The sequence below is a fragment of the Cygnus olor genome, chromosome 11 (assembly GCF_009769625.2).
Source record: "Cygnus olor isolate bCygOlo1 chromosome 11, bCygOlo1.pri.v2, whole genome shotgun sequence".
NCBI lineage: Eukaryota > Metazoa > Chordata > Aves > Anseriformes > Anatidae > Cygnus > Cygnus olor.
In genome coordinates, this window is record NC_049179.1 from 11,421,275 (window position 1) to 11,433,473 (window position 12,199).

Below are 12,199 nucleotides of genomic sequence, written 5' to 3' on the forward strand. Positions count from 1 at the left end.
TAAAGCTGGGATTTCATCCTTTTGTACTTGTTTATAAACCATCTATCACACTTATGGGATTCCATGAAGAATGTTCATCTCAACATTAGTCTTCTAGATAGTTTCTGATTGCTAGCCAGTAAAAGGCTCATCTTTGGCACAGTTCTATCGGTGGGGTGGAAATCTGTATGATTTTTTTAGATGAAGCAAGATTTGGCCGTGTTACTTTAAGGAGTTTCTGTGAGTTTCATCCTATTGTAGGTTAGTTACTGCATTTCTTTTGATCTATAAACCAAAGTAATTAATTCTATCTGTTATTAAAAATGAATTGTACTTAACTGAAGTTTTTGAACAAAAATTCCAGCTGCTTTTGAAATATTCAGAAGTTCATTTTTGTTTTTAAAAATACGTATCACTTGACAATAGATCACCCAGCATTTTGCTTCAAATTATGTAATGATTAACTTTAGAGATTTAAAATGGAACTTTCTGATTTTATTTTTAAAGATTGACACTGGTGCAGAAGAGGGAAAAAAGAAAAGAACCAAAGATGAAATAGTAGACATAGATGATCCTGAAACAAGACGTTTTGCTTATCCTCTCAACGAGCTGTTACTTTGGGCAGTGTTAATGAAGAGGCAGAAGATGGCCCTTTTCTTCTGGCAGCATGGGGAGGAGTCCATGGCAAAAGCCTTAGTTGCTTGCAAAGTGTATCGTTCAATGGCATATGAAGCAAAACAAAGTGACCTCGTTGATGATACTTCAGAAGAACTGAAACAGTATTCCAAGTAAATTACATTTATGTCATTAAAGATCTGTTCTTGAAATTTCCAATAAAAATAGCAGGCTATATTATCAACAGACAAAAACTATTGTATTAGCAGGCTCAAAGACAGTTCATTTTTGCAGAAAGGATTTGATGGCACTCTAGTAAAAGTTGTGTATTAGACATTGCTCACTTTGAGAGCTGTTACGAATCATGATTTGTAGTTAAATCAAAATGTCACTGAATGTGTCACTTGAAAACATCTGACTTTCTTGTGTAATGCTTTAATAGCTGTTCGTAGTATGCATATGTTTTTAACAGAAGTCCCAGTTTCACATCTTGTATTTGCAAATTACTATATAATAGAAATGTATCTACCAGAAGGGACAGGCAATAGTCCATTCAAGTTGTGTTACTGGAAACCTGTTTGGACAAGAAAATTTGGCTTAAACTTTATGGATACTAAGTTATGTTTGTTTTGATGCTTTTTTTTTTCCTTTGTTCTAGTGAGTTTGGTCAGCTGGCAGTTGAACTGTTAGAACAGTCCTTCCGACAAGATGAAACTATGGCAATGAAGTTATTAACTTATGAGCTTAAAAATTGGAGCAACTCAACTTGTCTGAAGCTAGCAGTGTCGTCAAGGCTTCGTCCATTTGTAGCTCATACTTGTACGCAAATGTTGTTATCAGATATGTGGATGGGAAGACTGAATATGAGGAAGAATTCATGGTACAAAGTAAGCTTTGTCACAGTTTATTATTGGTATAAAAAGGATCAATGGAATGTATTCCTAATTGGAAGGGAAAGTATGTTTAAACAATATTAGTATAAAACTTTCATCACTATAGCTTGTGTTAATAAACCCTGTAGAACTGTCTCCTATAACATAATCAAAACTGGAATTATTTATTGTTAACTCTTCTTTTGACACTCTATTATCTTTTCAAATAAGGTACAGAAATATAGAAGGCAAAAAAACAGGCAAGTAGCCTTTCATCAGAGGCTTAAAGAGATCATGTGAATACTAATCCACTACTAAAAATATAGTGGTTAAAAAAAAATTAACAGAGAGAAAACCCACTTGTAAGAATATAGTTTCATGCATTTTGGCTTTTCACAGGCAATACATAAGACTTGATGTAGAAAAGCTTTGTATATATTCTATTTTGGAGGAAGAAGCTGAGCATAAGGAGGGCACAGAATGAAACAAGGGTAGGCAAATCGGGGGTAGGTTTTCTGATGGTGCCCTTTGATACAAATCAATTGAACCAACATGGGAGTTGCATATTTCTTTGAATTGGTGTATCGGAAACTTACTGCTGCTAGGAATATAGTGAAAGACCATTTCCTTACAAAATATCTACAAACATTGCTTAACTTGTGACCTACTAAAATCCTCTTTGATAACTGAGTAACCGTTTTCCTGCTCGCTTCGTAACAAGCTAATGACAAAAAATAGCTTTTATTTATTCCCTTCATCCATACTTTAGCTTTCATTTTTCTACCATGAGTTGAAAAAAAGCCCCACTCATATACTTTTAAAACATGCCTTGATAGTACACAGTTCCAGAGTTTCTGGGAATGGATTAAAGAAAAGAGTGTAAACAGAATATCTCTATTTTTGGGCTCAGAGAGCATTCTTTCTTGTGGTTTTTAGTTCTGGAATTTGTTAATTTTTCCCCTTTCCTATATCTTTTAAGTAAAGGAAAGCACTATATATTGTCATCTTAGCCTCCTAAGTGTGTATATAAGTAATAATAGCTAATTATTTCCTACATTTTTTCCTCACTAACAGGCAAGGGAAATATGGGTAATATATTTTCAGGGAATATTTTATCTATTGGTATATTCTGATATTTTGATGTAGCTGTGAACAAGTTGAACTTAGTCTTCATTTTTTCCAGGTGATACTGAGTATTTTACTCCCTCCTGCTATACTTCTGTTGGAATATAAGACCAAGGCTGAAATGTCACATATTCCTCAATCTCAAGATGCACATCAAATGGCCATGGATGACAGTGAAAACAACTTCCAGACTGCAGCAGATGAAATACCTATGGTAAGGGGGGGGGGGGAGCCATTAAAGACCAGTATTTCTAATTTAAAATAAATAATTACATTTTAAAATTAAAGCAAGAGCTAAAGTGGATCTCCAAAAATGTGCATTTCTGTAAGTAAAGTTAACAGTCCTTTCATTTTAGGAGGTGTTTAAAGAAGTAAGGATCTTGGACAGTACTTCAGAGAAGCATGATATGGAGACTCCTGCAAAACCTAAAAGACTTCCAATTACACAGAAGTTTTACGCATTTTATCATGCACCAATTGTGAAGTTCTGGTTTAATACAGTGAGTTTTCTTCTATGTAGTATTTTCTTTTATTTGGAAATGCAGTGCATATCTTTGGGTTCTTTTTCTAACACACACCTCTGCAACTTGCATCAAAGCTTAAGCACTTTTTAAAAAACAATCAAAAAAACCCTTGCTCTACTAAACTGGAAATGAGAAGTACTTGATTCTGAAAAAAAAGCATATGCAGTGCTCAGTGCTTTTTTTTCTTTTTAAAGTTCATGATGTTGGTTTTGAAAAATACCTATTTTTTAGGCTGAGACTAGTTGGTGTGAAAATCTTTATTCTGATCTGAGTAGTTAATTTCATCAGTTTTTCAGTAGTTAATTAGTAGTAAAGTTAATTAGTAGTTAATTTCATCAGTAGTTAATTCCATCAGCAGGAATTCTATGATAATTTACTAGGTTAAAAAGCGTTCATGCACAATTTTGTTTAAATTATTGCAATAGAAACTCTAAAATTTGTGTTCTAAGAAAATATTTGTACCCTCTTTATAAATAATAACCTGTTTGCTTAAAGTGGTAAAAGATAGTACCGTGATCCTATATGAAGGTTTTATTATATACCACATGGAAAAAAAAAATATGAAGACATCTATAAGGAACCCTTCTGTAATTATGTAGAATTACGTATTACATAGAACCCTTCTCTGTGTGTGTGTGTGTGTATGTGTGTGTGTGTATATATATATATATATATATATATAAACTTTAATTGCTCTTTTTAGTTGGCATACTTAGGATTCCTCATGCTCTACACATTTGTGGTTCTTGTAAAAATGGAAGAATTACCGTCTGTTCAAGAGTGGATTGTTATTGCTTACATTTTCACATCAGCAATTGAGAAAATTCGTGAGGTATGTCTCTAACAGTCTGAGTGTTTTTTTTGTTTGTTTGTTTTTTTTTTTACAGTTACAGCAGTATGCTTTAAACTGTGTTTATAAACAAGACAGCCTAAGAAACTTTAAACGTTGGAGCACATGATGTGTAATACCTTTATATTTGGTATAGACTGCTAATTTAGATACTAGTGTTTCTTGGATTCTTAGTGTTTCACTGGTTGGACATAGCTTGCTTTCTTTTTTTCTGCTTCCAATGGGGAAGAGGGGGTGGTCTATTTAAAAGGAAATGCTTTTCTTTTTTTCTCTCTGAAATTTCAAGGACCTGACAATGACATCATGGTCTGGTGTATTTTTTTTCAAATTTTTCTGATTTTTTTTTTCAGTCTGTGGCTTACTGTCTAATCAGGTTCTAAAAAACAGCCTTACATTTTTGAGGGATTAAATGTATATGTATCTGTTAGCATCAATCAAACTCTGCGCCTAGGACCAAGATGCAACAAAAACAAAAAATCTTGATCAAGGTGGGATAGCTACCACAACCATAATGTTGCTGATTAGCAAGAGTTTTTTGAGTAGTTCTGTAAGAATTTTTAAATGGGAGAGAAAAGCCAGTTTACTAACTGGGTACAGCAGGTCCAACTGAAACAGAAATGAAGACTCATTTTTGTTATAGTGACTTCCTAAAGAAGAAGGTGGAAAAAAAAGCAATCAAATTGAAAACAATTCCTTCACAACTTGTTCAGGAAGAAGGAAATATCATTTCCTTGTCATAGTTGTGAAGCAGGCACAGTTAAACACTGGTTTTTGGGTTCCTCTGTGCAAAACAATTACCCATTCAAATACGTATTTTATTTTTGCGAGTGTAAGAATTTTACTGATTCATACGTTTCAGTGTTATTTTAAGTGGAGTAAACATGAGCAGACCTGAATATTTTATTTTTGTTATTGCAGATTTTTATGTCGGAGGCTGGGAAGATTAATCAGAAGATTAAAGTGTGGTTCAGTGATTACTTCAATATCAGTGACACAGTTGCTATTGTCACTTTCTTCATTGGGTTTGCATTAAGATTTGGAGCAAAGGGGAATTTTGGTGAAAACACTTACAGAGAAAATTATGTTTTTGTTGCTGGAAGAATAACATACTGTCTCAATATAATTTTTTGGTATGTGCGATTACTGGATTTTTTAGCTGTAAACCAGCAGGCTGGCCCTTATGTTATGATGATTGGGAAAATGGTAAGTACTATTTTTTTTATTTTTCTTTCAGTTGAAATACCTTTATTTTGCTGCATCTATTTATAATTTCTCAAAGTTTTATTTAGTAAAAGGTTGCTTATCCTGTTCCAGTGTGTCAGCAACTTTGTGCAGAAGTAGCTAGCTGGAATATAACTTAATGTGTTTGAAAACCAGCTCCGAGTAGAAGTGTTCTTTATTATGGAGCTTTCTCTGTTAAATCTGTAACAAGACGGAAGATCTTCCTTCTGTGCTCTGGTAAATGTGTGAGAATTGAAGGAATATGCTAATGCCTTTTGGGTTTGAGATTTATTTATAGTCCTGAGGTTTTCTTGCCTTTGTGCTAGCTACTGCAAGATTTTCACTTTTACAGGGAAGATTAGTTACTTATAGTGAGCTGTACTAAATGTTTCTAGGTAGCTTTCTGCAACTGTTCTTAAAATTGTGTGCTGAGAGTACACTCCCCACAGGCTGCCTTCTCATACACTCTGTGTGTGCACTCATACACTCCAGCTTCCCCTGCGTGACAATGTGGCCTTCAAATTTTCTTTCCTTCAACCTGGTAGAATGTTTTTTTGACATGTTATGTGGTGTCCAGTGTTGAGGCATACTCCAACTGTGTTCAAAACTAGTCGTGCAGTGCAGTTGTGTTCTGTAATGTAAAAGTGTATTTTGCAGCAAGTAGTTGATGAGTGGTAGTTACAAAACCATCTTTGAGATCCATTTTTGTTCAAAAAATCAATGTATAACTCTGCTGTAATAAAGGGAACCTAATGCTAGGGCTTATGGTCTTCCTAGTAGTAACACTGCTAGAGTGGAGGTAGAATTCTACAGTAAGATTGAGAGATTGTTAAATGAAAAAGTTGTCAGAATAGGAATGAAGTGTGTGTGTATGTGTGTTTCAGGATTTTAATCCTTGGGAGTCATATATATGAAGGGAGAAAGGGTGTTGTACACACACACACACACCCGAACAAAAAAAAATTTGCCCCTACAAAGTTGAACCCTGTCATTCCTTAAAAAGGAGGGCATCAAGTTGCTTACATTTCTCACTTTGACTTCTTGCCATTAGAATAGGTTCTGTTTTTCACACTACTCAGCCTTTGGAAGCTGTACTTTGTACAGCTATTCAGTAAATTTGGGAAGGAATGTTTCTCTTTCTTTATCAGCTGCTACTCTTCCACGTAATGGGTATTTGAGTTAAAAAGAAACTACCTTTTGGCCAAGAGTTGCAAACATTCTGTAAGAAAGGAGAGGGAAAAAATAGAAATTTTTAAAAGGATTTGTTATTTGACAACATTTTCTGACTGAAGTACAAGGGTCCTAGACTCTTTTGCTGATATAGAGAATTCATCGAGCTTATGCTGTCCCTGTAAAAGCATTTGAAGTTGTGAAACCATATTTATAACCTTGTGAGTTAACTGACGTTTTTGTGTTTCTAGGTGGCCAACATGTTTTACATTGTGGTGATTATGGCACTTGTACTGCTTAGCTTTGGTGTTCCCAGGAAGGCAATATTGTACCCTAATGAGGCACCGTCTTGGACTCTTGCTAGAGATATTGTGTTTCATCCATACTGGATGATTTTTGGTGAAGTGTATGCCTATGAAATTGATGGTAAGACACTACAATTTTTGAAGCAAGTAAGAAGGCTTATTCTCATGAGATCTTTTTAAGGTCTTACAAAGTTTTCATTTTATGAAATGAAATGCCCAGTATTGTTGACATTCGTTCCATTCACTAGATTTTTTCCTCTTTGTGACTTGTAGATATATAACTTCTTGATTTGACTCTTCCATTATCCTTTATTAAGAATGAATGGCTTAGAGTGAAAACTCTACTTAATTGGGGTTTTTCTTCAGGCTATTCCTAGCAATACTTTAGATTTTTCCCACATAGATATCATGTCTTTTTTTTTTTTCTGTGGAGGTAGTATACTTTTTTTTATTTTAATCCACTAATATGATTATACCTTAGTATAAACTGAAATCTTTGTCTCCTGTATCTTTCTACCATATTCCTAAATGCACAGCGATATTTTGAGTTGCAGAATAGTGCATGTTACTTGGTGTTTGTACACTCTTTGAGTGATCTTTTTTCTTGTCTATATCTGCTCTGAGTTCTAAAATTTGCTTTACATATTTTGTGTATTTTCCTCCCTCCCCCCCAACACAGTATGTGCAAATAATTCTGAGTCACAAGTTGCTCATCTCTGTGGGCCAGGAACGTGGTTGACCCCATTTCTTCAAGCTGTCTACCTCTTTGTACAGTACATAATTATGGTTAATCTCCTTATTGCATTTTTCAAGTAAGTATATGAACAATTGCTAATTTTTGCTATTCCTTTAAGTTTTTATATTTCACCTTAGTAAGATGAGAAGATAAGAATAACTGATAACAGTTCAAAGCAATCCTATTTGGTGGAAGCATTTCCAGGTTCAAAGGCTGGTCTTCCTCACTGCAAACCCCATGACAAGGAAGGGAAATTTGTGATGTGTCTGGTACATGTCACATCCGTGAGGCCGAAGGAACCAGATTTCTAAAGAGAATTTGAATGCCTTTTGGAACTTCTTTGTAATAAAACAAACAAGGTTGTTTCTGGATCTGTATATTGACTGTTCCTGAATTCATTTAAGGCTCTCTTCAGTTGAGTTCAATTGTAGAGTAATTTAAATCCATAAGGAATTCTCTGCAAGTGTTTTATATACGGGAATAAACAGCTCACTAATACTGGGGAATGGTAGACTAGACAATTAGTGTGGTCTGATTTAAAAGTAATAATAATAATTAAAAAAATGTGTTTAGTTGGAAATACCTTTTTGACAAATTTGAAATATCTCAGTGTCTTTCATGTCTGAGGAAAGGTACTGAAATGATAGCAGATGAGAGAATTATTTAATCCTCTCCCTGCTTTAGGGCATAGCCTTTTCTTGAATGTTTCCAACTTACACTGTTATTTATACAGTAAAAGACAAGTATGTGATTTTCTGTCTTTTTTTTTTAAACACATAATAAACACAAACAACAGCAACAGCAAAAAACTTGTGTTTAATTCTTTTTTTCTTCCTTTTCAGCAATGTATATTTACAGGTAAAGGCAATTTCAAACATTGTGTGGAAGTATCAACGCTATCATTTCATTATGGCCTATCATGAAAAGCCTGTTCTGCCTCCACCACTTATTATTCTTAGCCACATGGCTTCCCTGTTCTGTTGTATATGTAAAAGAAGAAAGACGGACAAGACTTCAGATGGGCCAAGTATGAACAGTTATTATCCAAAAAATTATGATAATTTTTTGATATGATTAAAGCAAACTGTCAGGAACGTGCAGACTTCTTGGTTTTAATATGTGTTCTCAACAAAGTTGAAGTTGGACTTGATGATCCTGGTGGGTCCCTCCTAACTGGGGATATTCTGTGATTCTAAGTAGGTCTTAATTTTTTATATCCTCAATATTGAATAAGACTCTTATTCTGTTCAAAATTCCTGTGTTTTTACAAAGGATATAATGCACAGCCCCTGGAAAATCTCCGGTTAGACTAACTGATAGCAAAAGCAAACAGAATGCTACAAAATTAGATTTTCTGTTAGTGTTCATGAAGGACTTTTTTTTTTCCTGGAAGACTAGTCTTACTTGAAACACTTTGAAGATTTAAAAAGAAAAAAAAAAAGATTGTTTCACAGATGATGAGAAATACAGCTGAGGAATCTAGCCTCTGTCTTAAAGAAAGTGTATGGGAGGGATGTGGCGTGTAGTATCTTGATTTTTATTTTAGGCAAAGTCTTTGACATTTCATTTTTTTTTGTCTTGCAAGGAGAGGAAAAGTCCTAGATGGCACTGTTTTCTATTTTTGTATGTGTTTTACTTTTAACACCCTTTGTAAGTTTGTGGCTATAAATTTCCAGTGTCTGAAAAACTTTACTACATATGCATCTTCTGAACTGTTTAATCTCTTTTTAGAACTCTTCCTAACAGAAGAAGATCAAAAGAAACTTCATGATTTTGAAGAACTGTGTGTTGAGATGTATTTCAATGAAAAAGATGATAAATTTCATTCTGGAAGCGAGGAGAGGATTCGAGTCACATTTGAACGGTAAAATTTTTACAAATAAATTTTTTACAAATAAAACTTCTGAATAGAGAAGCTTAGAACTTTTGTGGTTTTTAATTGCTTTAAGGGGGTAAAATACACTTAAAGAAAATACTCAAACTATGTATTTGTGCAAACTTTAGATGATGCTATGCAGAAGCCGCTAATGTGATTGGTTTGTTCCCTTATCTGTAGAATAGCATTGCCTACAGTTGGTAAGCTGAGGCAATTGTAAACTAATGCATTTGAAAGTGTGCTGTAGGGCCTTTGTTTATGTGTATGCTAATTCTGTGATTCAAAAGTATGTACAAATGTTGTATTACAAATGCCAAATGCTCTAGTTTATACCATCCTGAAATTTTAGAGTTCTTTTTTCTTAAGTGGGCAAAAAGAATTGCAAAGATGCTTTGTTTGCATATAGAAAATAATATCTTTCATAGCTACTTCGTAATTTGATTTTTTTTTCTTAGGGTGGAACAAATGTGCATTCAGATAAAGGAAGTTGGTGATCGTGTCAACTACATAAAACGGTCACTACAGTCTTTAGATTCACAGATTGGCCACCTACAGGATCTCTCTGCTCTAACTGTGGATACTCTGAAAACACTGACTGCACAGAAAGCTTCAGAAGCTAGCAAGGTTCATAATGAAATTACGCGGGAATTGAGTATTTCAAAACACTTGGCACAAAACCTCATTGATGATGGCTCTCTAAGATCATCTGTGTGGAAAAAGCACAGCATTGGAAATGTCTTCGGTTCTTTTCCACAAGGAGCCCTTGAAAATAATAATGCTTTACTCTGTAACATTTCTATACGTGATGACAAAGAAGTCCAACATAAGACTATTGGTCAGGAGTTAGCTCTAGTTCCTCGAAGAGAAGAAATAAACTTTCAAGAGGCAGGTTCCTCAGGCAGTGCCTTATTTTCCAATGTTGTTCCCCCTCCAGAACTTCGCCAACGAATACAGGCTGCAGAAATCTCAAAATCCATTAGTAGAAGTAAAAAATTAGGCAATTCATCCAACAGCATGCCACATGTAACATCCCCAACAGCTAAGTTTTTTGTTAGCACTCCGTCTCGTCCCAGTTGCAAAAGTCAGCTGGATTCTTCAGCAAAGCGTGAAGAGACTGTTTGCTCTAAGGCTACAGAAGGAGATAATAATGTAGAATTTGGTGCATTTGTGGGTAAGTATAACAAAGTAGATTCTGAATGTCCTGAAGTCATAATTAGCTGCTCTTATCCTCTTGCTTCTGGCTCTGCTTGCCTTGCTTTCACCCAACCTTGTGTTGAAAATGGAGGATACATTAATTGTGGTTTTATTCATGATGAGAGTGACACTAATGATAACTACAGCTGCAGAGTTGACAAATGTGATCACCAGTCCTCTGTCAACTTATCGAAGAACAAACCCCAAACGAAGTTGTCTTTGTCAACTGGCGACTTGACGTCAACAGTCAACTGTGGCGGCTCACATGGAAAATTGAATATTAAAGATGAACTTTCCCAAAGTCAGCATGTCCATGCAATGGAACTCCAAAACCAAGATTTATGTTCTAACATCCTTATGGGACTACTTCATAAACTGTGGACCAAATCTAAACCACAAGGTTTGACTTATCAAGAATTGTATGGTATTTTGGGTGTATTCCGGTTGCAGGTGACTTTATTCTACCATTTTGCTCTGCTTTTTTTGCTTTTAACATCTCTAATTTCCCTATGTTGCCTGAATTTATTTATTTTTACTCAAAAATTATCATTTCTTTATAATTCTGTCACATAGACAATATTTTTCTGAAAAACAGTGGCCAGTTGTTGAGTATAGCAGTTCTATGCAATTAACAGCTCTACAACTTGGTATGGGCATCGTAGATAAACTTTTTGCAACTCATTATGAAGCTCTTATCTTTTCATTTCATACATTTAAAAATATTGTCTATTTCTTGACGTAATTACAGAAGACTTCTTAGGCTGATGGAATCCTGGACAAATATCTTTGTGGTATCTGTATCAAACTGAGGGATCCTCCTATACTGTGTTTCTAAACACTGTTGTAATTGGGATCTTCCACTGTTGCCTATGTACTTTTTAGCAGTCCTTTTGGCAGCTTCCAATATCCTTTAATTAAATAACAGCATTATGCCTTCCCTCAAGTTTTGCTTAACAGTAAAAAGTTGCATGCTTTTGGTTATAGTTACCTACGTATTTGAATGGTAAAACAGTGGCAGATTCATTGCAAAATACAGGTGTGGGTTTACTAACCGATCTCTGTGAAATAGATAATGCTTTAAATAGTTTTAGTGTATAGTAGATCACAATCTGGAATTGACAGGTTGCCTGCAGAAGCTTTGTCTTGCCCCAGTTCAGGGATGCCTCAGTGTTTTTCAAATGTTTGTTGAGAATGTAAAGATTTAAATCTTTAGACAAGAGTTTATTGCTGTGAAACTTGGAGTTCTAAGAAGATACCTACATACACTATCATTTTTATTTTTGTTTATGTGTAGAAAGAGTATCTACACGCTTGTGTACACTAGTTACTTGTTTATAATGTTCTCATGATATATATATATATAAAAAAAAAAAAGACGTCCCCTTTTTCTTTTGATTCAGAAAGCAAGACTAAACAGAAATAATGGACTCAGTGATTGTATAACTCTAGCTAATCTGTGAATGTTCTTTACCACTAATAACTTTGAATACTAACTATACTTATTTTACTGGAGTGAAATTTTTAGTGTGTGGTCCTCTGACATCTAGCATTTAGAACATACTCTTCATTCTTACTGTCCAGGTTTTACAAAACTTCAGATGAAGGGCAGCTTTCTATTGCCAATCCCAGTAGGTTTTCATTCATTACAAAGCCACGTGCTTGGTAAAATTCTGGAGGCTGTCTTGCAACTGGGAGGATGAAGGGTATATTGTAAAAGCTACCTCAGAAAACT

The 12,199-nt window shown here is 34.6% G+C and overlaps 1 protein-coding gene across 3 annotated transcripts in view; it reads left to right on the forward strand.

Annotated features, from left to right (window-relative positions):
• TRPM7 (transient receptor potential cation channel subfamily M member 7) overlaps positions 1 to 12,199 on the forward strand; it is a 55,182-nt gene that overhangs the window by 32,781 nt on the left and 10,202 nt on the right. For 2 of the 3 annotated variants that reach the window (XM_040569890.1, XM_040569891.1), the window contains 11 exons: positions 487 to 767; positions 1,253 to 1,481; positions 2,650 to 2,805; positions 2,948 to 3,091; positions 3,819 to 3,947; positions 4,884 to 5,168; positions 6,608 to 6,782; positions 7,341 to 7,473; positions 8,240 to 8,424; positions 9,129 to 9,261; positions 9,729 to 10,444. In XM_040569890.1, coding sequence (XP_040425824.1) covers positions 487 to 767; positions 1,253 to 1,481; positions 2,650 to 2,805; positions 2,948 to 3,091; positions 3,819 to 3,947; positions 4,884 to 5,168; positions 6,608 to 6,782; positions 7,341 to 7,473; positions 8,240 to 8,424; positions 9,129 to 9,261; positions 9,729 to 10,444 — 2,566 coding nt within the window. Of the gene's footprint in view, positions 1 to 486; positions 768 to 1,252; positions 1,482 to 2,649; positions 2,806 to 2,947; positions 3,092 to 3,818; positions 3,948 to 4,883; positions 5,169 to 6,607; positions 6,783 to 7,340; positions 7,474 to 8,239; positions 8,425 to 9,128; positions 9,262 to 9,728; positions 10,868 to 12,199 lie in introns of all 3 variants that reach the window. The other variant, XM_040569889.1, reaches the window with a different exon arrangement.